General features: G+C 40.2%; 1 protein-coding gene and 1 long non-coding RNA gene across 2 annotated transcripts; one reads left to right on the top strand and one right to left on the bottom strand.

Moving 5' to 3' along the window:
• Window positions 1-837: 837 nt before the first annotated feature.
• Window positions 838-2,283, bottom strand: LOC130988525 (uncharacterized). Its single transcript, XR_009090127.1, has 2 exons — window positions 1,619-2,283; window positions 838-1,135 (listed from the first exon to the last, which is right to left on the bottom strand). It is a non-coding gene; the product is annotated as an uncharacterized LOC130988525 (long non-coding RNA).
• Window positions 2,284-6,482: 4,199 nt separating this feature from the next.
• LOC130988524 (uncharacterized) lies at window positions 6,483-9,432 on the top strand. The gene is made up of 2 exons (XM_057912400.1): window positions 6,483-8,484; window positions 8,567-9,432. Exons 1-2 carry the CDS (start codon window positions 6,523-6,525, stop codon window positions 9,287-9,289), a joined length of 2,685 nt encoding a protein of 894 aa, XP_057768383.1. The 5' UTR covers window positions 6,483-6,522; the 3' UTR covers window positions 9,290-9,432.
• The last annotated feature ends 16,540 nt before the right edge of the window (window positions 9,433-25,972 follow it).

Raw genomic sequence — 25,972 nt, 5'->3', positions numbered from 1 at the left:
TGTGACGTCCTGGACCCTATTTACGGGCCCCTAACAATAAATATACGTCATAACACATATAGTAAATATATATTATTAAAATGGACAATAAATAACCACGACATGTATTTAAACGAATCCCACACTTTTACTTGAACGTGAACTTCAACTTAAATGATAACTTGAGTAATTCTAATCAAAAGCTACGTCATAGTCACGCCGCACCTAATTAAATAAGTTCAAATAATAAACATAAGGGCCTAATCAAACTTTAAAGGTAATTTAAATGAAACTTAGAAATTTATTCTATAAAATAATTAAAAATAATTGGCCTATTATATATACTTTCTTATGGAATTTAATTCAAAATTTAATTAATAAAGCAAATTCAAATATTTAACTATATAAAAGTAGAATTTCAGCCCAATTATAAATAAACTCGAGTCCAAAATTAAAAGTCCAATAATTTATTTAGTCTTTCAGCCCAACATCTAGCCGAAGTTAATAAATAAAATAAGGCCCAAAAATGCATATGGGCAAGTCCACATTTTAAAGCCCAATTTCTTCTCCCCACTCCCTTTCTCTTTCTCTCTCTTTTCACGCACATACACACCTCCCCTCAATCCTCTCTTTTTATTTCTTCACCTCACCAACTTAGGGATGACAATGGGCCGGATTTGGACCGGATCCTACTTGGTCCAGATCCAGATTCATGTTTTTTTATTTAGATCCAGATCCGGTCTAGATCCATTGGATTCAAAAAAGTGGGATCCAGACCCAGATCCATAAGATCCATAGGATCTCGGGTCCAGACCCGGATCCATATTATTTTCTTTTCTAAAATAAATTCTAAGCTAATTAAACATTAAAATAAAAATCATAACAATTGTCTAAAGTTTCAACAATCATTCAAGAACAAAAAATACATCATAATCCATTTAAAACTAAACAATCTAAAATAAATAAGAACACCATACTCCATTTAAAACCAAACACCACTAATTGGATTTGCTTCATTTTCTTTGGAAACCTCACTGGTATTGTTATCTCCCTCTTGAAGGTCAACAAAGCCTTCAACCACGCCGGTTGCCCCATCATTTGGTGTTTGAGAGTGAACAGTTTCACTATTTGAATTAATGGATTGTTCTTCCATTTTCTACAAAAAACAAAAATAAACACAAAATATATTAATCCTAATATGCAGCTAAATGAACACGAAAATGAACACAAAAATTCGCACTAAAATGAACACACAAATATACAGAAATTCGCAGCTGAATGAACACAGAAATGGTGTTAGAAAATACAATACATTTCCATGCTATATTTCTTCATTCCCGTGCATGGAATAGTGGAATGACTTTGGTTTTTAGTGATTCCACATCAATACTATGAATTAGTATTATATATTCTCGCATTATAATTTAACTAACTTTTTTTCAATCACAAATTAAATTATTTGCTTTTACTTTTTACTTTTCGCATTACAATTTTTTCAATCACAAATGAAAACCCCAAATGTGGATGCGACAAATTCTACCTATAATTAAGATTCAAATTCATAATCTTTTCTCCTATGATTTGCAGCTGAATGTATTCTGTAAAACTAAAAAACGGTGATAGAAATTCGAAGGTTTACCTGGGACTTGGGAGGATGAGCAGCGGCCGAAGAGTAGCGGGGCCGATACCGAAGGTGGACGGAGACGGAGGGGCTCAGACCGGAGGTGGACGAACACGAAGGTGTATGTAGATGGTGCGGTGGTCGCCGTTGCCTTGCGTCTGGACTGTCCAAGACCGCCGAGAGGGATTTCGGGTGGGGGAGACAGGAGCAGCCAAGATCGGAGGTGGACCGCCGGAAGTTAGGTGAGCGGCGCGGGTGAGGGATAGATGAGCGGCGCGGTGGGTGGGAAGAAGTAGGGCTAGGGTATCTGAAATCTGAAATTGAATTGTTATGTTTAGGGGTTGGAAAAAATAAAAAATAAAAATATTATATATTAATTATAACCGGGTCCAGATCCGGATCTGGACCGGATCTGGGTTTTCTATCTACTACTCCAGATCCGGATCCGATTTTTTAGAGAGTGGTCCAGATCCGGTCCAGATCCGCCGGGTCCAAATTTTGCAAGGTCCAGATCCGAAAAAAAGGGTCTAGATCCGCGGATCTGGACCGGGTCTCGGATCCATTGCCATCCCTACACCAACTCGCACACACACTCACCGTCCCTCCCTCTCTCCTCCGCCGCCGCCGGAGTCCGGCACTCCCATTTCCCTCTCTGTCTTCTCTATCTCTGCTCTCTTACTGGAATGAAAAGTCCATCTCCCTCATTTTACTCCTCGTAGCCCATTTTTTAAAATGCTAATAATAATTAATTAAAAATTTATTATTTTGTCCCATATTCTAATTTTCCTAATTTTGAGACGAGAAAGACGATTTTTGTTTAATCTTTCAAAATATGAACCATTAGACAGCAAAATATGGTCTGAATTTAAACATTCTGACTCACTTCGGTAACAACTATAATTACAATAATATGTCTTTTTTAAGTCCAGGAATCTGCATATAGGAATTAATATGTGCTAATCAACATCTATAAAGATAACATGAGACAAAGACAAGAAAAGGAAGAACAAATAAGTATAAAATGAAAAATAGGTAGCTTTGAATTCAATTTCATATGAGATATTAAGCACAATGCAGTAATTATGAAGTTTATAGCAAAAAATAAACTCAATATTGAAAATGGAGTAAAATTGAGGGCAGCTGTTGATAACAACTTTGCCATGAAACTTTTGTTCACAACGTAGAGAGACACACCGATATGCATTTTGCCAACAAGAAATTGTTTGGTTCATCTTGTAAACACAAATTTTTGTATTTCAATTTGATAAAATACAAAATGCGTTACAAAGATAATTTGATAGATTTGAAGATAGATTTATGCGGGTTGTAATCTCTAGTTAATCCTCTGATTCTTCTCTTCCATTTGATTCTTGAACAAGCTCGAAGATTATTGAAATACTTGATTTGATGACGTCAATCCAAGGGACTTAAGTCATGATTTTGGATTGAACGTTGAACTTGATTTGATTTGAGAACATTCTTAGAATTTGTAAGAATGCCTTGAAGCTTTTGAGCTTGATTTCTTTGGATACTTGAAGATCACTTCAAAGATTCGCAGGAATACTTGAACATTTGAAGAAATACTCGAAGATTTGAAGATCCTTGAATACTTGAAGATTTGAATGCTCAAATACTTGAAGATTCGAAGGATACTTGAAGATTTGAATACTCAAACGATTGAAGATTTGAAGGAGACTTGAACGTTAGATAGAATTCTTCAAGATACTTGAATACTTGGAAGAATACTTGAACTCTCCAATTCTCCGCCTCTTCTACTTGTAATACTAGAGAGAATTCTTTGTGCTCTTCGATCTTCCACTCTTTCACGTTGTCCATAATGAGCACCCCAACACCTCTATTTATAGATTTTAGAGATGGGCTTCGTGGGCTTTATGGGTTTTGGGCCTTCATGCATGGGCCTTAGGGCCTTAAGTGGCCAATAAGCCCATTAATTCATTTTATTAAATTTTAATCATATATATCTATTTAATTAGGAATAAAATCCCATTTAATAAAATAGAAAATATAATTGAATATTTAATTCATGAATTTACACGTGGCACGATTTAATTCGACGACAATTTAATTGTCTACAAATTGCCCCATCGAGACTTGTTTATGGACGAAACGTCTTTGGTAATAGACGAGTCTCGAAATATATCTTGATAGTTTAAACTCTTATCGCGGAGTTCTTGATTTTGAATTTTGTAAATAGTTTATACTCGTATTTAGGAGTTCTTCATTTGATTTTGAAATTTTAAATAGTTTATACTCGTATTTAGGAGTTCTTGATTTTGAATTTTGTAAATAGTTTATACTCGTATTTAGGAGTTCTTCATTTGATTTTGAAATTTTAAATAGTTTATACTCGTATTTAGGAGTTCTTGAATTTCTTTTGAATTTATAAATAGTTTATACTCGTATTTAGGAGTTCTTGAATTTCTTTTGAATTTATAAATAGTTTATACTCGTATTTAGGAGTTCTTGAATTTCTTTTGAATTTATAAATAGTTTATACTCGTATTTAGGAGTTCTTGAATTTCTTTTGAATTTATAAATAGTTTATACTCGTATTTAGGAGTTCTTGAATTTCTTTTGAATTTATAAATAGTTTATACTCGTATTTAGGAGTTCTTGAATTTCTTTTGAATTTATAAATAGTTTATACTCGTATTTAGGAGTTCTTGACTTGAATTTTGAATTTTTTGAATAACATGATGGGCTATATACACTTAGTATTATAGCCAATTTATGCAGACTTCACTTAAGAGGCTTGTTAACTGACGAAATTTGGGCTCCCAAATTATGTATATGTATTAAGAACATGTGGCCCAAAGTTTTGCTCCAATGTATCTGATATTTAATTTAGTTGGGCCAACTTAAGCAACGCAGCCCAACTACATGTCTTTAGCTGCGAAATGCTTCAACTCCATTTTTAATTGTCGGCCTAATTTCAGCTTTTAATCATCATCAATCATCTTGAAAAAAATTAACCTACACATAGGCAATTTTCACAGAATATCCTCTACTGTGAAATATCCAGACGATTCCAGGAAATATTCTGTTAAGTTTGGATAGCAAGGACTTCCTTTTGGCTTCATTTGCAGCGTACCTGAGCTGCATTAAATGTGAATTTTTGCCCTTCACAGATCAACGCCTGCTTCATGCTGGCTCGTGTAGACATGGACTGCCACTTTTGGCCTTATTCTCATGCTTGTATTCTCTTTATTAGCTATAACCTTATTCAAATATGCCAACGTGGAAAGGCGACAGCCCCAACCTTCTGCCATCTTATGCGTGCCAACGCAAACAAAGTCCTTCATTGTATTAAATGTAGTCCCTTTTAAGCTTTAACAGCATGTTTTGAAGGGCCTTTCATAGCTGGAACTCCACTCTTCGGCGCTGGAAGAACAGCTAAGTTTAGAGATTTGGTGAGAAGTTTGCTTATAAATAGAGGTGCTGCGAATCTGGTATTGACAGTAGTAGCCTCTCCTTCAGCTCATTTCTTTCTTTCTTGTTTCCTTTCTTCCTTTGCTTGCCACTTCCTTCGCCGGCGTCGCTACCTTTTCCGGCTCTTTTTCGGAACTCCGCCTCTGCCCCGCTGTTGTCTAGAGCAAGAAAAGTATAAACCTTCACCTACTTAGAAAAAGGATGATGATGAATTCTTGATGATCACAGTCTTGTTTTTGCTGTTCATGAAGAATCTTGATATGGGCGACTGTAAAAATGCCATCTTTACAGAAAGCGAGTGATGTCCAGTCTTGTTTTTGCTGTTCATGAAGAATCTTGATCTGGGCCACTGTAAAATGTCATCCGGGGCAGTGGGCTTCTCCGCCACCGGCGACGGCTTCACGTTCACCACCGTACCTCCGAAGCTCAGCGCCGCTGTCGGCTTTCTTGCGGTCTTCAAGATACTCCAATGCAGTTAGTTGATCTTCCTTGTTCACTATCTCGTACGCAACAGCCCACCGGACTTCGCCTTTTGCAGGTTCCAACGTGACTGTTCTTCCAGGGAACTCCGGAGTTCCTCCAATTTGGCGGCGGAAGGAGCCTGAGAAGCCTCATCCGACTCGCCGCCGTCGCGAAGCATGGCGAGAGAGTGAGTGAAGGTGTCCAGGAGCTGGCTCACAAGGCTCTGAACCGGAAAAACTGAACCGGCCGAGCCATCGAATCCAGTCTCTCGCAGCATGAGCCGGATCCGGTCGGCTATCTCCCGGCCGCGAGTCAACTCGGTCATCACTCGCTCTGGCACGGCGTTTCTGTGAACGCAGGAGATTTTAAGGGTTTGGGTTTTGGGAAGAGAGAGATAGAGAAGAAGGTGAGGGGAACGGAGGAGGCGGATTGACCGCCGGAATTTTCCCTCCGGCGCCATTTTTTTTTCTTCTCCCATTTCTGCTTCTTTTCTTCTTCTTCTTCGCAGAGAGAGAGAGAGACCTTTCTTTAGTGAAAAAAATGGATCGATTTTTGTAAAAACATAGAGAGATGGGCTTTTTTTTTATTTATTTATTAGAGAGGAGAGATGGGCCGATTTTTTTGTGAAAGAGATAGTGGGAGATGGGCTAATTGTTTTTGAAAGAGATATGGTAGGAAGTGGACTAAGGGTAATTGGTTTGAGATGGGCCGATTTTTTTTTACCTTTTTTTTTTAATTTCTTTTTTTTTAATGATTGAATTTCTATATATATATATATATATATATATATATAATTCAAGGAGTGATGGCCTTTTTTTTTTAATGATTGAATTTCTATATATATATATATATATATATATAATTCAAGGAGTGACGGCCCCCTTTTTTTTATGATTGAATTTCTCCTTTTTATTATGTATATATATATATATATATATATATATATATATATATAAAATTCAATCTTGCCTCCTTTTGCTTGACTAGAATTTAATTCACATTTTATTTAAATGCAAATAAAATTCTTAAGTCTGGATGTGTTGCTTCCTTGCAGTGTCACGATGGTGGTCTTCAAAGATATTGTGGTCAATGGTCAAGACTATTTGCTGATCTTGAGTGATGATGAGCAAGAGACGGAAATGGGCACGCATCTAAGAGTATTTCCGGCATTGATAGGCCACTATGTGAAACCTTGGCCCAAACTTTTGAATTCTCTATATCAGTCGGAATGGACCAGCGAGATCAGTTTGAACAAAGCGTCGAAGGCCCATACATTGCATCCGGCCCGTCCTTGGCAAAGCGAGGAGTCCAATTTTCTATTGACTTTGAGGCGAAGGATCATTGATAAAGATGCCAAATGGGGAAGGGTTACAAGCTTTCGTGGGGAATTTCATTTCTTTGAAGGCTATTGGGAGTGGACTGAAGATATCCTTAGCCGCTGCGGGAATGAACTCCGAGTTGTTGGTATCTATGATGCAGTTTATGCCTCTTTTTTCACTTATGATTGCCAGCCCGAGATGGTTAAAGCATTCTGTGAAGCTTGGTGTCCTGCGACGAACACCATTCTCACTTCATCTGGCGAGATGTCTATTTCTCTATGGGATTTACAGTATCTATCAGGGCTTCCGTGTACCGGGACACTGTATGATGAGGTTGTACCCTGCGCGAAAGAGATTCTTGGCAAAGATCAGTTTGGCAACCCGTTCATTCCCTTGAGTTGTAGATATTTACTCTCTGCTTACTATTCTCTTAAGCATCGTGATGGCAAGGATCCTAAGAGCTCAGTTTCTATCGATGAATGGATCAAATTTTGGTCGAAGAAAGCTTCAAAGTATTCTCATCCTCCTGCTCGCAGGGCAAAGAAATCTCAACGCCCCAAATCGACTCATAATCCGAGTGGTTCATTTGAAGTGCATCAATCATGGTCTTCTGAAGAAAGGGCTCCATTCATCGAGCTTGATGCTAGTGACAAGTATCACACCACTATGTACTTGGCAGCTCATATAGCTTGCTGGTTGTGTATCTTTGTTTTTCCAGATGGTGACGCCATGTCGATTAGACCAACCTCTTTCAAAATGGCAAGTTTGATGGCGTGCAAACAGAAAGTTGCCCTTACAGCTCCAGTTCTAGCCAGCATCTACAAAGGGTTGAACACTATCTCTAATTCTATGGAGCCTTCTCTTGTCCCGGTGACGCTACCCTTTCATTTCATATATGGTTGGATAGCGCTCTATTTCAATACTCACATTCCCCTTCCAAGAAGCCTTGGTGTCGCCAGGATGACTCTATACTCAGGCGAAGGAGCTGCGAAGTATTATCTGCCTGTTGCGTGCCGCGAACGAATTCAGTCGTACAACTCGATTCGTTGGAATTGTACCACATTCACCAAGGAAGATGACATTTTCTATGTCGATGGTGAAAATACAAGAGAGATTGAGCAATGCTTCTTCATGGCTATTCGCTCGAGTTTTTTGGTTCGCCGGCTGGATGACCACTTCATCGTGGAGTCTTATGGTCCTCACCGCTTCAGCCGTCAATTTAGCTATTACCAAATCGTACCCAGCAGCCTTACTCAGAACATTCGAAGGACATCTCTGGAAGAAGGTCTCAACCTTTGGCGCATGTGTTTGCTGCACAGATCGCGATCAAGGGCATGTTTTCCCCGATCTTCTTTGGACATGAAGATACATTGTTCAGTCGACTACAAGACTTGGTGGGATATGACGTACAGATTTTCTTCTGAAAACAAAATCTCTTCTCCGGCTCATATCACTTTTAAAAGAAAAGATCAGGAAGAAGCAATCAACTCCAAAGATGGAAAGAGGAAGGTCGTCTCTACCACCCTCATAGCTGATTCTGGTAGTAGCAATTCTGAGCGTAATTGGAAAAAGAAGAGAATTGCGGGGTCCTCAAAACCGGCCGATGGTCACGTTGAGGAAGAGCCAACTCTAGTGGATGCCGATGTGAATAAGGTCTTTCCTCATCTCTTATCTTCTTTTCGTATTAATATATAATTTCACATTCTAATTGCATCTTCTTCTTGCCCTTTTGTAGACTTTGAAAGAAGTGTTTGGAAATAATCTTGAGAAGGGCTCACCAATCGACTGTGTATCCATTGAATCCAATAAGTCAAACGAGATTCCTTGTCTTGCTAAACAATCCCGCCCCCGACCAATGCCATCATGTGGGGCGCCTTCCGAGTTCAATGCCACACGCATGATCGATGATGAACTCAAGTCGTGCTGCAGGATCATCTGGGGAAAGCTTCGTGACAAGGTTGAGAGAACCAAAGTCGAGTTTCTATCGGTGCTTGAAGACGAGATACGGAGTGGCCTTTCCCGTATGAAGATTATTTGTGGTCTTGACCTTTCCAACCTTGAAGATAGTATTGATGAACTATTCTCCAAAGCCACCACTTTTGATAAAGTAAGGTCGGCTTCTCATGAGATCAATGAAGGCCACACACTCAAAGTTCGAGAGGTCAAGGTTTGCCTTCAAGAGAAGTTTGCCAAAGAGAAGAAGGATGCTGCGAATTGTGATGCTTTAAAAGCGGATCTTGATGAGTTGGAGAAACGCAAGAAAGAATTGTTGGTGTCTTTGGAGCAGCGAAGCCTGATACTCAAGACTACTCGTGGTGAGGTCAAGGTACTCAAGGAAGACCTGGCCAAGCTTGAGGAGGCTTCGAGAAATGATGAGGTCTTGAAGAATTTGGAAGCCTTGAAGCTTTCACTAGAGTCTATGCAGCAGATTTTGAGAGATCAAGACCCTTTTGCTTAGTATATTGCATTTTTATCATTCCTCTTTTGATGATTCTCATTTGGTTTGTCATGGATATTTTGACATCTTCTCCCGATGCTTGTGCTTCTTTTGATGACTTGATTTTTTTGCTATTTTGGAATGAAACGTCTTTTGGTTTCACATAATCAACTTAAATCATAACTTGATGATATAAATTGAAAAGAGTCAAACACAACTTATGACTGAACTTAGAAATTATCTAAGCTGCCTACGTACCCTTTTGAAAGGGATCAAGTCAAAACGTAGTTCATAGGATCAACAAGTGTTTGAGATTGGGTGCCGTGCACAGTTTATACTCATGCGGGCCAGGAGTAACATGCAGTTTAGGCTCGTGCGTCAAGGAGTTGTCTTCATACACTCCATTTTGTTGCTTTTCTTCATCTGACTCATTTTTTGGCGTTTTCTGCTTTTCTATATTTTTTTTTTGGCTTTTCATGCTTTCCATTTTTTTTGGCTTTTTTTTTTTTTTTTTTTAACTATATACATATGTACATGCTTCAACTTCTACCACCTTTCAAGGATAGTAACGTTTCAGGAACTTGCCGTTGATAGGCCCAACTCTGACGTTGTCATCAGAAAGAAGCCTGTATGCTCCGTTTGTGTAGACTTCCTTGACAACATATGGGCCATCCCACCTTGATACGAATTTGTTTCCAACACGATGAGTGACAACGATTGGCCTCCTCACAGCGAGGACCAAATCTCCAACTTGAAAAGAACGCACTCGCACCGTCTTGTTGAAAGACTTTGAGAGGCGAGCTTGGTAGCATTCTAACTTTTGCTGAGCTTCCAGCCTTTTCTCATCTAGAGCTTCGAGTTCCTCCAGACGCAGACGTGCATTTTCTTCTTCAGTTAGCCCTTCCTGAATGGCCATTCTCAAAGAGGGAATTTGTTGCTCGAGAGGAATGACAGCTTCAACCCCATATACCAAAGAGTAAGGCGTTGCCTGCGTAGGAGTTCTATAGGTGGTTCGATATGCCCACAATGCTTCCCCAATACGTTCATGCCAGTCACGCTTTGATTTTGAAACAATTTTCTTCAACAGATTGCACAAAGTCTTGTTGAATGCTTCAGCCAACCCATTTGCCGGTGCATTATACATCGATGACTTTCGTTGCTTGAAGCCGAATTTTTCACAAAGCTTGTTTATCACCGTGTTGCTGAAAGGTGTTCCATTATCAGTTATGATGTAGCGAGGAACTCCATAGCGATAGATGATGTTGGTCTTGATAAACTCAGCAACGGTCTCTTTCTTCACTTCTCTTAATGGTATCGCCTCAGCCCACTTGGAGAAGTAATCGGTCGCTGCCAAAATGTATAAATGCCCCCCTGATGATTTTGTCAATGGACCAACAACATCCATGCCCCAAGCATCAAAAGGCCAGGATGCGACTGTGGGGTGTAGTGGCTCGGGTGGCTGATGAATCAGGTTCGCATGAAATTGGCAGGCTTGACATCTTTGCGCATAATCCAAACAATCTTTCACCATAGTTGGCCAGTAGTAGCCCATCCTCTTGATTCGAAAGTGCAGCTTTGGACCTGACTGATGAGCACCGCAAATGCCGGAATGCGCCTCTTCCATGGCTTTAGCAGCTTCCTCACTACTTAGGCACCTGAGAAATACTCCATCAAAAGACCTCCTATAAAGCGTCCCTTTGAAGAAAATGAAGCGAGTGGCGCGCCGTCGGATGTCAACCCTTCGACGTGGATCATTTGGTAATTTATCATACTTCAAATAATCAACCAACAATTGGCGCCAATCTTCTTCCTCAATTTCGAAGACCTCAACAAGATGACTTTCAATTTCTTCGCATTTCTCTTCTTCAAAAATAGGTGGTATAACCCATCTTTCACACACTGGAATTTGGATTTCGCCACTGATCATAGCTATGGTAGATGCAAGTTTAGCCAAGGCATCTGCTTGCTTATTTTCACTTCTTGGAACATGTTCGATTTCCACATCTCCAAGCCACTCAATGATCTTGCGAGCATACTTGACGTATGGCAATAATTCAGGTTTCTTCACTTCATACAGTCCAAGTATTTGATTAACCACCAATTTAGAATCACCATATACTTTGAGGTGAGATTGCTGCATATTCAACGCCATTTCCAAACCGAGGATCAGAGCTTGATATTCTGCTACATTGTTAGAGCAATTCTCAGTTAGAGTGAAGGAAAATGGCAGCACTTGACGCTCTGGTGTCACGAACACGATCCCGGCACCAGCACCTTCTTTATGAGATGCTCCATCGAAAAACATCCACCATGGTAGGGCGACATCGATTACAAGTGCATCTTCATCCGGGAGGTCATCACTTAGCTCCCATTCAGCAGGAATTGGGTGGTCTGCTAAGAAGTCTGCCAACACTTGTCCCTTCACAGCCTTTTGAGGAACATACACAATCTCAAATTGTTGCAGTTGGAGGTACCAACGTGCAAGCCTGTCAGATAAAACAGGTCTTGACATCACAAACTTTAAAGGGTTTGCCTTGGATATAAGGCGGACAGTGTGAGCTTGGAAATAATGCTTAAGCTTTTGGATGGAGAAAATCAATGCCAAACACAGCTTCTCAATTGGAGCATATTTCAACTCATTTGGTGTCATTGTTCTGCTCAAGTAGTATAATGCATTCTCTTTTCGACCTTCATTTTCTTGCGCAAGGAGAGCTCCCATGGATCGTTCTTGAGCAGCAATATACAAAATCAAGGGGCGTCCTGGCACAGGTGCTGCTAATACAGGAGGCTGCATCAAGTAAGATTTGATATTCTTGAAAGCATTTCTACATGACTCATCCCACTCGAATGGTATACCCTTCTTCATAATTCGGCTAAATGGTTGACACCTTCCAGCTAAATTTGAAATAAACCTTCGTAAGTATGCTAACTTCCATTGCAAACTTTTCAGGTCATGGATATTTCGAGGTTCGGGCATTTTTAGTATGGCATCAATCTTTGCTTGTTCAATTTCTATCCCTTGATGGCAAACGATGAACCCAAGAAATTTGCCAGACTTGACACCAAATGCGCATTTTAGTGGATTCATCTTCAACTGATGTTTTCTCAATCGCTCAAAAACCATTCGTAGATCTTGTAGGTGATTGTTTCGTTTTTTGGACTTAACCACCAAATCATCCACGTAACACTCAACATTTTTATGAAGTATATCATCAAATATCTTATGCATGGCTCTTTGGTAAGTGGCACCAGCGTTCTTCAACCCAAATGGCATCACTTTGTAGCAATAGATTCCTTTCGGGGTTCGAAATGCTGTTAACTCTTCCTCATTTGGTGACATGCGAATTTGATTGTAACCGGAAGATCCATCCATGAAGGTTAATGCTTCATGCCCAGTTGTGGCATCGATCATCAATTCGGCAATTGGCAATGGAAAGTCATCCTTGGGGCATGCTTCATTCAAGTCCCTGAAGTCAACACATACACGAATTTGTCCATTTTTCTTTCTTACTGGAACAATGCTTGAAATCCATGTTGGGTATTTGACTTCTCTAATAAAACCCACATTGATGAGTTTGTTCACTTCAGCTTCAATTAGAGGAACTAATTCTAGTCGGAATCGGCGCTGGGCCTGCTTGACTGGTCGTGCATCCTTTCTAATGGCTAAATGATGAACAGCTATCTTGGAGCTCAACCCCGGCATTTCCTTATAAGACCATGCAAAGATGTCTTTGAATTCTTTGAGCAATTCGATATATGAGTATTCCTCATCAACAGTCAACAACGCGCTGATGTAAGTGGGTCGTGGATCTTCAATAGTGCCCAAATTAATTTCTCTCAATTCATCAACGGTACCCTCAACTCCTTCTTCAAACTGCTGAGGAGCTATTTCAGCGTCTTCCTCTTCGACAACCACTTCTTCACATGAGGTGATATGGTTTGATGTAACAACATCTTCGCGACGCACTTGACCTTGAGTAGTATGAGGAAGAGGAACTGGATTACTAGCACTATTAGTAGTGTAGTAAGATGAAGCCACACTCTCTCTATCTTCATCGTCTTCGGCATCCCGTGTAAAGATGATTGTCTTCATTTTGGCCTTCAATTCTTTTCCACATAATATGAGCAAAGTGGTACACCTCTTCATACGAGAAGGAATCGAGCTCCTTAGCTTTTCTGTTATGTCCAATTCATTGGCCCTTTTTGTCACGTCCTTTTTCCATGACTTGCCTTTGCCAAGCCTTTTAAAGATAGATATTCGTTGAGCTTTTCTTTCATCCAATCTTTTGAAAACAGAAACCCTTTGGGTTCTCCGATTGCTTGAAGATTTCGGGATTTGCTTGGTGCTAGCATAGTTAGCAGTGGCTCTCTTGATGGCAATACAAATGGGGCTTTGCACCATGTATCCCAAGCCTGCCTTGGGATTTTGGCTTGTATTAGCAGTTTTTCTCACATGAGACTTTGACGTGGAGCTTTCTTGGGGATTGTATCCAGCGTTCACAAGGAGTTTGTATGCCTTCGGACCAAAGTGTTTTGAGAGTTCTTTGTCTGAGAGATCTCCATGTTCTGTGGCGCCACTTTGCTTTGGTCGGGCAAAATCTTTGAGTGACTGAGGAATGGGCTTTTTGGCATCAATCTTAGTCAAAGGGATGGTGAAACCTTCCATCTTTGGGCGAGATTCTTTCTCTTGGCGGGATCCTGACTCCTCCTGTGGTACATCCCTTTCCACCACTGTTGCTTTAGTTCTTCCCAAATAGAATTGAGCATCGGCGAAATGTGACTCTGCTTCTGTGAAAGGTTTGTGATCACCCACCACTTTTCTTACGGTGCCATTTTGATAGTATTTGAAGCATTGGTGCAATGTAGAAGGAATAACACCATTTTCATGAAGCCATGGTCGACCCAGAAGCATGTTGTAGGATGTCCTTGCATCAATCACATGAAGCAATGCTGTGGACTCCATGTCCTGCATCTGCAATCGCAGCCTTATAGTTCCAAGAGCTCTTTGCCCTTCATGGTTGAAACCTTGAATCATCAATCGACTGTTTGACAGCTCTTCTGCTTGGATTCCCAATTGCTTCAAAGTCCTTAGTGGCAAGATATTGACTGCCGAGCCTCCATCGATGAGAATTCGATTGACCTTTTGCTCCTGTGTATAACAACTCACGAACAATGGCCTGTTATGAGGTTCGAATCCAAGTTGCAAGTCTTCTTTGGAGAATGTGATTGCCAATGCATCATCGTCTTCTTCCATGTTTATTTCAGGTTCTTCATCTACTTGGTTGGATGTATCATACAGGGTTCCAATACCTTCTATTATGTCATTCAAGTCGGTGGAGACCATATTTACAGTAGTAGCGTCTTCTTCAAGAGATATTTTCCCTTCTCGAGCTAACCGCATGACCCTGTCTTTGAAGATGAAGCAATCATGTATGGGGTGCCCAACCAGACGATGGTATTTGCAATAATTTGGATCGTCTGTCCTCCCTGCTTCATTTGGTCGCTTCATTTCTGGCAACTCGATAAGCTTTTCTTTGAGCAGGTCATCAAAAATTCCTGAAACATCAGAGTCTAAGAAAGGGTATTGCTTTTGTTGCATTTCTTTCAAGGTAAGTCTTTTTTGCCCCATGTCTCGGGAAGAGTTCTGATTGTCTCGTGGAGCATTCTGGTTGTCTTCCTGATTAACTTCTTTCTTTAGAAATTTCACAGAAGTTGCTTTCACTGCCATAGATTCCTTCTTTGGTGCTTTGTCATATGGTTTTCCTCCTTTCTTGAATTCTGGCTTGAATTTGCTAGACTCCTGGATTGGTGGTCCTTCGATCCCTCTTGCCATCATGCTCAACTCCATATCATGAGCTCTAGTGGCTAGTTCCTCGAATGTTCTTGGCTGGATTCCTCGCAGAATATATTGCAAGCCCCAATGCATCCCTTGAATACACATTTCGATGGCAGATGATTCAGACAATCGATCCTTGCAGTTGAGACAAAGGTTTCTCCATCGATTGATGTAGTCAATGACTGGCTCTTCTTTGAATTGACGTGAACTTGTGAGCTCCACCATACTGACAGTTCTTCTAGTGCTATAGAAGCGGTTGAGGAACTCATGCTCCAGTTGTTCCCAACTATCAATTGAGTTTGATTCTAAGTCGGTGTACCAATCAAAGGCATTACCTTTCAATGAGCGAACAAACTGTTTGACCAAATGATCTCCATAAGTACCAGCGTTGTTGCATGTTTCAATAAAATGAGCCACATGTTGTCTTGGATTTCCTTTGCCATCAAACTGTTGAAATTTTGGTGGTTGATAGCCAAGAGGCATCTTCATACTGTCAATTCGCCGAGTATATGGCTTGGAGTAAGTTAACGATGACTTGGAGCTTCCATCGGAGTTATTCTTCATTGTTGCTTCGATGAACTCTTTGAGTTGGTCAATGGGAATGAGGCCACCAGACGAGAAGAGAATGTCTTTTCCTGAAGGCCTTTTTCCATCACTCTTTGATTTGTCTTTGGAGATTTCTTCATCGTTATTCTCTCCATCTTCTTCGCTTTCTTCGCCTTCCCTATCGTTGTTGGCGTGGCTTGAATCTCCCTTTTCTCCTTTAAGCTTTGCAATCTGGGCATCTTGCTCTTGGATGTGCTTGGTTAGAGATTCAACCATCTTTGTCAAGTTCAAGAGTTGTTCCTCCATGGTGGAAGTGTTTGTCATCATGACACTTGCATGGAGTTGATAATTTCCAGTGGGGAATGTGAAGCTTCTCTCAAAGTTGTCATCTTCTTCATGGATAGATGGAAGACGGGAGGTCGACTTGGACACCTCTTGCATCAATTTTGCTTTGCTTCGCGTGATCACACCGATGCTTTCCGAAGAACCTTTAGATGAAGCTGGAGTAGTTGCATTTGGTTGAATGGACATTGTTCAAGATTTTTGGTGAAGAGTAGAGATGAGAGGTAGAGATGTCCCACTGGGCGTGCCAAAATTTGTAAACACAAATTTTTGTATTTCAATTTGATAAAATACAAAATGCGTTACAAAGATAATTTGATAGATTTGAAGATAGATTTATGCGGGTTGTAATCTCTAGTTAATCCTCTGATTCTTCTCTTCCATTTGATTCTTGAACAAGCTCGAAGATTATTGAAATACTTGATTTGATGACGTCAATCCAAGGGACTTAAGTCATGATTTTGGATTGAACGTTGAACTTGATTTGATTTGAGAACATTCTTAGAATTTGTAAGAATGCCTTGAAGCTTTTGAACTTGATTTCTTTGGATACTTGAAGATCACTTCAAAGATTCGCAGGAATACTTGAACATTTGAAGAAATACTCGAAGATTTGAAGATCCTTGAATACTTGAAGATTTGAATGCTCAAATACTTGAAGATTCGAAGGATACTTGAAGATTTGAATACTCAAACGATTGAAGATTTGAAGGAGACTTGAACGTTAGATAGAATTCTTCAAGATACTTGAATACTTGGAAGAATACTTGAACTCTCCAATTCTCCGCCTCTTCTACTTGTAATACTAGAGAGAATTCTTTGTGCTCTTCGATCTTCCACTCTTTCACGTTGTCCATAATGAGCACCCCAACACCTCTATTTATAGATTTTAGAGATGGGCTTCGTGGGCTTTATGGGTTTTGGGCCTTCATGCATGGGCCTTAGGGCCTTAAGTGGCCAATAAGCCCATTAATTCATTTTATTAAATTTTAATCATATATATCTATTTAATTAGGAATAAAATCCCATTTAATAAAATAGAAAATATAATTGAATATTTAATTCATGAATTTACACGTGGCACGATTTAATTCGACGACAATTTAATTGTCTACACATCTCAAAACTTTGTTGTCCTAATATGAAAGTAGTAGCTCATACACGTTACAGCAGCAGCCATTAGCGTGACTATCAAAACAGAGAATTCAAAACTCATCTAAATGCTGGTAGACTGTTCCAGAACATAGAAGATTAACAATTAAGCAAAACACCTGCTTGTGCAATGCTTCCATGGCCAGTACCTCTGCTTCTGCATCTTTCCCACTTAATTACAATATATCCAGTTGTTGCTTAAAAAAATGAGCAACAATATCACAGAGTTCAAGTCCGCCCGCTATGATGATGGCGTGATTTGGAAGAGAATTAGAGATTGGGCTTGGAGCTAATTATTCTAGATTTAATTAAACCTTTTAAACTCTTGTTTAATTATTTTGGAGGCCTTATTTTGTAAGGGCCGATTAGCCATGTTTTGGGCTAAGATACGGTAAATCCCCTTGGTCCTTAGAGCATCTGCAACGGGCTACTCGAGTAGCCCAAGCATCGAGTAGCCCAATGCAGGGCTTGCCTACTCGAGGCCCGAGGGCTGCTCGTTTGTTCGAGTATACCCGAGAATCACCCATTTTCTCTTCTTTTTTCTTTTTTTTTCTTTTATTTGAAATTAGATATTTTAATGTTAGTTTTAAATATGTTTTTTAGGATTTAAGTAATTTTTAATTTATGTCTTTAGGTTTTTTTTAATGGAATTTTTAGGATCTTTATTTTAATGCAATTTTAATTATTAGTAAATTATTTTATTTAAATTTGAACAATTAAAATTAAATGAAAAGCATAGAAATCAAAACTAAAAAAATCAAGTAGGCTATCAAGTAATCCCAATGCGGCCTCCTTACTCAATGTGGTCCCCTCCTATCAAGTAAGCTATCAAGTAGGCTATCAAGTAGGCACCAATGTGGATGCTCTTAGGTTTGGAGGGAAAATGATACCCCACGCACCTCCTCATTAAGGAATGTACCACAGGATCAAGACACATGGCAATGTTGACCAAACACCTCAATAATTTAATTGCACAAAAAACCCCAGTGTTATATTCATGTACAAAAGGGCCCAAATATTTCTTAAAAATCATTAAGTTGATTAACAAGGATCCTAAAATGGTATCAGAGCGGGTTTTTATTGAGGAATTATATTATATTTATTTTATAATTAACCTATGTGGGAGGAGACTCCATTAAAAATATGGATCCGGACGAGTGTCCGAGATGTATTGTATACAGGAATTCTCTTCAAAATTTGGAGAGATAAACTACTCGTCTATTAGACGACCTCAACTGGAATAATCAAGCCCTCGTAACGAACATTCGTCGAAGAGAAGATGGAGAGATTATTCGTGATATCATCACGAGTATTCAGTTCTACCATAAACACCTTATAGGAATCGCCGAGACCAGAACGGTGATTGAACGAACAAGAGATGACGCCCATCAGTCACACAACTAATGGAGCAGAAGGACAAAGCTGGAACAGCCTATCCAGCTTATCAAAAGATCGAGCCAAACTCTTCCGACAATGTGAACTTGCGGGAGATTCAGAGAACTGTGGAATATTATGGCAACAAGTTATATGATCTACCGATGGAGATGAGCCAAATATCACTCAAACAAAAGGAAATCTTAAAACTCTTGTGTGATATTCAGAAAAATGTGGAGGATATTGAAAAACAAAAACCATGTTCCGGAAAAATTCGAAATACATGGTCCAAAGACCCAACCTATCCGCCACCACTTAATGCAGCGCCCAAGGAACTGCAGTCGGAGGACATGATCCGAATCGTGAAAGAGAAAAATCATGAGATCTACAAGAGTTAGCAGAATCATTTGCTAACATAAATATAGTTGATCTAAAGATAAATCATGGAGGGGAGGTGCCCAAAACAGAGCACCCTCAAGGGAAATCATCCAGGAAAGGTGGGGCTCGTGAAGAATCGAGTCATTATCAATGAACCAGAAGACACCGGCCCAAGATGCAGGACACTCCTTAAGGGAAGGCCACACTTGAACCAATCCATCCATACGGATTGATTCTCAACCTCGATGAAGCCAGCTTTAAAGATTGGGAAGTTCTCATCGATGACTGGGCTTCAGCTATGAAGGTTGTGATTGCTAAGATAGAATAAGATAGAAATGAATTTATCAAAATCTTCGAGGCAAGTTTTGCTGGAATAGCAAAACAATTTTGGGATAATGCATCAACGAAGGCTAAAAATGAGTTGTTCACTAAAGAATCAGCTCTGGAAATCCTTGAAAATGCCGCCCATCAGATTAAAATCCATTTTCTTGGAATGAGTTTCTTTGAAGCATCAGGAGAAGAGAAGCGCAAAAAATATCGACAAGCACTTTACAATCTAAGATCGGTAGTGCTGGAGCCAAAAGCTCTTGACGAATTCTTGCGCCTATATGCCCTATATGTCCATATGGGGTTAGTTGATGATCAGACAGCCAGGGACCTATTTTTCACAAAGTTTCCGAGTCCATGGAGGGAAATGCTCATCAACGAGTATGTATCACCAGGAGAATATCCACTTGATAGTGCATCAAGAAGGATGTCATATGTTCACAAGAAATTGTCCGAATGGTGCCAGAAGGCGGTGGACCAGAGAAATCTCAAGAAATTGAGGAGGCTCAATAAAGAATCTCCATTGATGTGCAACAATCTTGACCTTCCAACAGAGATTGGGGCTGAGATGCTGTATCAACAAAGGAGAAAGAAGAAACTTAGGTATCAACCCTATGAAAGAAAACCAAGAACAAGGCGGAGTTCTTGGAAGCCAAGAATTATGTGGACCCGACAGAAGGCACGCTCCTACAAATCAGGCCAACGGAGTGGACCATCAAAGAGCCAATTCTCTTTTCAAAAAAGAACTCCGGCAATGAAAACTTTCAGGCGGACCCAAGCCAAAACAAATTAAAGTTTCAAAGATTGCAACTGTTGGATGTGCGGTGCAAAAGGGAATATTTCTACCAATTGCCCAGACAACAAAAAAAGAGGGATAAGGAAATTTGAATCCACACCGGATATCGAAGACGCCCTCTACAACCAAGAACTGATACCAGTGCATCAGTTCGAAGATATATCCTCCGATGAGAGTATATACGAGCAAGAAGAAGTCTTTAGTTCTAAAGATTCGGATATGACTGATGGATCATCCGGAGACGAGTCAAACTAAGGAGGACGAGGTTATCCACTTTAAAAAAGAGGATCAGGAGGGATATACCAACCATTCCCTGATCCCGCAGAAAAAGGTGGTGGAAAAACTCGTGACAAAACTCAAGAACAAAACCATGGATATACAAACATTCCAAGGGTTTTCAAGAGGAAGATTGGATCAAGTTCTACAAAGCTTGAGTCCATTCAAAATGAAGCATCATGTCTTCTTCGGTACAATGAGTCGGGAGTTGGCGCTTCCAATAGAAATAACGAACAACCAAGTAGAGATCTAATTAATTACAGCCGAAGATGTGCTGAGGGATCTCTCAAAAATGAAGCCAGAAGTCGCTAGAACGATGAAATGGATTCATATTGGAGCAATCCAATTGGTAATCAAGTCCTCACTTTCACCAGGGACAGATACATAAATTGATATTGCAATTTGTGACAAGAGGATTACAAATCCAAGAGATGCAGTGCTGGGAGCCTTCTCAGGCAATCTCTACACCAAGAAGATTGTAACCGAATTATACCCATAGATCGCTTATAATGTTCAAGATTCAGCCTTCAGTCGAGCCCTGACACTCTACCAGGGCTACAAGAGGAAGGATCTATTGACGGGATGAAATAGGCCGTACTCGATTACATATCAAGTATCATATGCCCTATCAAATTCCCACCACACGGATTTATTTCTGGAAAAGAATTTTATTGAAGTCCCAGAAGTATTCAAAGAAGTAGCCAAGGCAATTAGCCCTGACCGAGTTGAAATTCCCAAAATAAGGGAAATTGACATCCAAGTTGGAGATAAACAGGTGCTGAAACATAATCAAAGTCTCAGATTGGGAGCACCGAGGCTATCGTTCCAAGGAGATAGACTGACCTCAAGGCCTTTAGAAAGAAGTTTCTCTCATTCCTACGAGAGAAAGGCGATCCAGGAAACACCAGCTCAAGGCATAAGAGTGAAACTCAAATGCCCCGAAGGATGGAGAAATGTTTCCACAAAGTTTGATACAACCGAAAGGAAAATCAGTTTCCTTGCAACACGTTGTACTATTTGGCAAATCCAGAGAGCAATCGATATATCGGTTTTCTGGAGATTGGAGGCTTTGAGATCCAAGTCGAGGGCAAAGCCGGACAAGAAGCTGACGTCCTGATCTTAGGACGAAATTTCCTTGATAATTATCAACCATGGTCAAGGAAATCAAGTGGGGTGGAGATCACAATCGACGAAAAAAGGTTGTTGATCCAATGACGAGTCCATTCTCGATCTATATCTCTGTGGGGATGTTATACGAGAAGTTCAAAGCAGAATATTTTGCTGCTTATGTTGATTCGGGAGCAGGAATCTGTACAGCAAAAAGAGGAGTCTTTCCAACAGAAGTGGAAGAAAAACTGCCTCGAATTGCGGGAAGGGATTTTTCAAAGAAGATTTTACTCTTATCAAAGGGAGTAAAACAAACAGAAATATTGATCGGCGAAGCAGGACAAACACCTTGGTACAAGGTTAAGACTCCACCCATCTATTTCCATGATACAGGAGTAGATATCTTGTTCGAAAACAATTTTCTGCAAACCTTCAAAAGGTATACACAGGACAATGAAGCCAGAAGGCTTGTGTTCACCACTAAGTGTGACCACAAAATCATTGTGCAAAAGCTCGAAGGAGCTTTTAATCGCTCGATGCCAGTCCACTTCCGCAGCAAACGTGGTGATGATGGTAGACTCCGGAGACCACAAATGAAGGATCAACGGAGATTCAGAGACGTTCTGCTCAAATGCAGGGCCGAGGGATTTCCAGATCTCTCCGAGAAAGAAACACAAATCCTCAAAGTTTCCTTGATATCACACAAAGATATTAGGGAAGAAGAACAGGTTCCCATAGCCGATGTCAAGAGGAGAATCCAGAAGTGTTATCACGAGGATCCTTTAGCATGGTGGGACAAGAACCAGCTCAAAGCTACACTGAAAGTTAAAACTGGAAAGGAGCATGAGTTCGTAAGGTTCAGACCTATCCTGATGAATACTCAAGATCAGCAGGATATGAGGAGCATAATCAAGGAACACCTTGATTTAAAGTTGATCGAACCAGGGATTTCGCCTTAAAGCAGTCCTGGATTTTTGGTGAGAAATTATGGGGAGATCAAACGAGGAAAGCCAAGATTGGTTATTAATTACAAAGGAATTAATGACATTCTTGAGTTCGATGGATATTTTATCCCGAGTAGAGAACACCTTATCAACTGCATCAGAAGTGCAAAGGTATTCTCAAAGTTTGACTGCAAATCTGGATTTTACCAGATTCAAATGAAGGAGGGAAGTAAGAAGTTCACAACATTCTCAACTCCACAAGGACACTATGTCTGGAATGTCATGCCAATGGGGCTAGCCAACGCGCCTCAGATATTCCAAAGGAATATGGATAATCTTTTTAAGGATTATTCGTCATTCTTGTTTGTTTATATTGATGACATTCTTATTGCATCAAAAAACATTCATGAACATGTTAGGCATCTGGAAATCTTTGCGGAGGTTTGTCAACAAGAAGGATTGGTGCTGTCTGAAAAGAAGGCAGTCGTGGCAACCCAGAAGATGGAGTTTCTGGGAATCGAGATCGATGAGTCTGGGATAATTCTACAAGATCATATTGTGGAAAAGGTCCAGAAATTTCCAGAGGATCTCAAGGAGAAGAAGCAGCTCCAAAGTTTCCTTGGAGTTGTTAACTTTGCAGGGATGTTCATTAGAAACCATTGCAGAGCATAGAAAAATTTTCAGTCCTCTACTGAAGAAAGATGTTCCATTCGTATGGAAGGAGGAACATCGCGAAGGTATGAAAAAGCTAAAAGAGATTTGCAAAAATCTCCCAAAGCTTTCAATACCACAAGATGAGGACGAACTAGTCCTATACACCGACGCAAGTGATTTTTGGTAAGCAACCGTGCTCACTAAAATCACCCGTTATGGAGAGGAACCATGCAGATACTATAATGGTCTATTTTCCGACAGTGAGGTTGTGCGATGGCACATCAACGAGAAGGAGTTCTATGCAGTCAGAAAGGCGTTCAAGAAATGACCGCTATTTTTACTTGCGAAGAAATTCATTTTGAAAGTCGATAACACTAACGTTAAGGCTTTCTTAACCAAGAAAATTGAATCTAAACCTGAAAAGGCTAGAACTACTTAGATGACAAGTTGAATGTCAATATTATGATTTTGATATTGTTATTCTGAAATCTGATGATAATGTTCTTGCAGATTTCTTAACAAGGGATGGAGCCAACTGAGGTTGACACCATCATTATAAACCAGAGGCAGCTCCAAGAAAACATGGAGATGCTACAATAAGAATGACAAGAGTGTGTACTCCATGTCAAACAAGCTGGAAGGATACAGTCGGCTGATGAAGCCAAAGTGTCTGACCGCATACGAGAATACCTTAAGAAGATGATAAATCTTCATAAAGCAACCCAAGGACCGCTCCTTCGCGCAATCAGAGAACCTCTGATTAAAGAAGGCATTACCGTGCAGGGCCCTGTAGCAGGGGATTCGAGTATCCCTAGCACGAGCTCTGAGGTTATGTCTTCTATGCCAAAGACTCAAGAGGAAAATAATGTTAAGGGTTCACACCCTGAACCATCATGTCAACCCGGCACCTTTGGGGTTAAAGAGGGAGAGATTAACCTTAGGCCAATGACGGACAAATCTAAGATTGATACTAATCTTCTTGAAGTATCTCCAAGTTGGCAGGTTTACCAGTCGAGATGGGAGAAACATCACACAAGAAAGAGCATTAATCCGGGAAACAGCCAGGTTGATGTCGGGGGAAAATATCCTCGAGTGTGGATGACTGCCGGAGTCAATCCACAAGATGTCGAGGAATGGTATGAATTTGAGGCACTGGCCTCGGTTTATACTATTTCTCCGGCATTCAATGAAATCAAAGGTTTACCAAGGTGGATCCAAGAAACAGTCTACGACGCCTGGGCAAACGAGTCCCTCAAACGAGGAGATGTTTTGGAACTGTATTTCTTCAGTGCAGCGCCAGAGCCGGCAGGAAAGGGCAACCATGAGGCTTTCCATTTCATAAAGCTTCGACGGCCCGACAATCAAGTCTTGAACCGAATTAAGGCTCCCGACCATCAGTCCTATATTGTCACCACATTTACGGAAGAACATATTTCCACAAGGCGAGCATGGGATTATGGGTCTGTCTTACAGAGATAGACAAAGTTAAGTCTAGATTCAAGTTCTCTCAGAATTCGAATTTGGGATCATTCCTGTTAAACACCATGACAGGAACTACTACCAAGTATGCTGAAAAAGCCTTTGAAGAAAAAAGGCTAACACTTTGGCAAAACAAGATCGCGGGGAGCAAAGAGGTTCGTCGCAAGTTCTGTAATATGGCTCACTTGGGCCATTGGAATGAGCACGTCTGCATGGAATGTCCCACGCAGAAAGAACCGGATTTTTCCAAAGGTTTCCTTCCAAAACCCGATAAAAGAAGTTCCGGTCCGACGAGTATGAAGAACACAAGACTCCGCGTGGACGAGCACCTCGGGCACCAAAAAAGTAAGAAGCCTGACAAAGAAAAGAGAGTCATGTGACTCGGGACAAGACCACCCACTAAACGAAAAACGACAAAAGTGGGTGGAAAAGAATACAGATTGATTACCCATTAAAGACGAAAATGGGTAATTCTACAGGAGATCCACTCACCAAAAGGCAGAAGACAAAGTTGAGTGGAAGGAAAAACAGCTGGTCCACACCAACAATTATCATAAAAAGATAAAAGAAATGTTCAGCTCCATGTGAAGGCACTAGCTGGTGTCGGCAATCATGACCGATAAATGAAGGTGGCAGTCACAATCCATGAGCTGGCCTCGATGGAAAGGAATCTGAGGCCAACCACCAAGACTTATAGAGGGAATCAAACCTCTATAAAACCAAAAGCTCTGGAGAGAAGAAGGGCATCCGAAAATTTCACAACAACTTCACACAACACACTCTCTCTAGAAATCTATCTCTGTAATATTTATATTTTAGTTTTAAAGTTTCAGTTTTAAAATTTTAGTTGTTTTAATTTTATGTACACAAGTATTAAGCTACTAATGAGTAGCTAAACAAGTTTGTCTCCTCCCTGAGGGAGATTTTATGAAATAAATTAAATATTTTATAATTCCTCTTTAAACGCTACGTTTCTGCTCAACTTTCCGGTTTAGTAAAAAAATTTCTTTCATTTTTCAACAAAATATTATACGTCGAAACTTAGTGAAGGAGATAGGTTGCAACCATCCCTTGCGAGCGTGTGGTTGGACGGGGCCTTGGGGGCAGACGATCCGTAAAACGCAACAAGAACTAACTCCTGAAGAAGACCATTCGACGAAAGGTATAATGTGGATTTATGTTAGGATTAATTTTGAAGTGTCTACGGAAGCATGTTGGGCCATTTAATGTTTTACATATAAATTTATGAATTTTGAGTTTATATGAGAGCTTTTCTAAATAAATAAAAGATTTGTTGGGGCTAGTTTTAATATGAAAATTATTGGGGATTGAATTGAAATTAACTTTCCATATGTCATAATCAAACTTTCCATGTGTCATAATCCTAAGGCACAACTTTGGAAATGATGTCCTCAGGGTATCATCTACCGGTTTGGAGGAGCCGCATATATAGGATATGATTTGAGTTTTGTTAATCACTTTTTTCCTTGCAC

Source organism: Salvia miltiorrhiza, chromosome 6 (assembly GCF_028751815.1).
Source record: "Salvia miltiorrhiza cultivar Shanhuang (shh) chromosome 6, IMPLAD_Smil_shh, whole genome shotgun sequence".
In the NCBI taxonomy this organism is placed as follows: domain Eukaryota; kingdom Viridiplantae; phylum Streptophyta; class Magnoliopsida; order Lamiales; family Lamiaceae; genus Salvia; species Salvia miltiorrhiza.
The sequence above is the reverse complement of the archived record's forward strand: the minus strand, read 5'-3'. Positions and strand labels throughout refer to the sequence as shown.

Excerpts from the sequence above, each read along its gene's own strand:
- LOC130988524 (XM_057912400.1), top strand. The coding sequence starts at position 6,523 with ATGCAAATAAAATTCTTAAGTCTGGATGTGTTGCTTCCTTGCAGTGTC. Across the intron at positions 8,485-8,566 it reads TGGATGCCGATGTGAATAAG|ACTTTGAAAGAAGTGTTTGG; the intron begins GTCTTTCCTCAT and ends GCCCTTTTGTAG.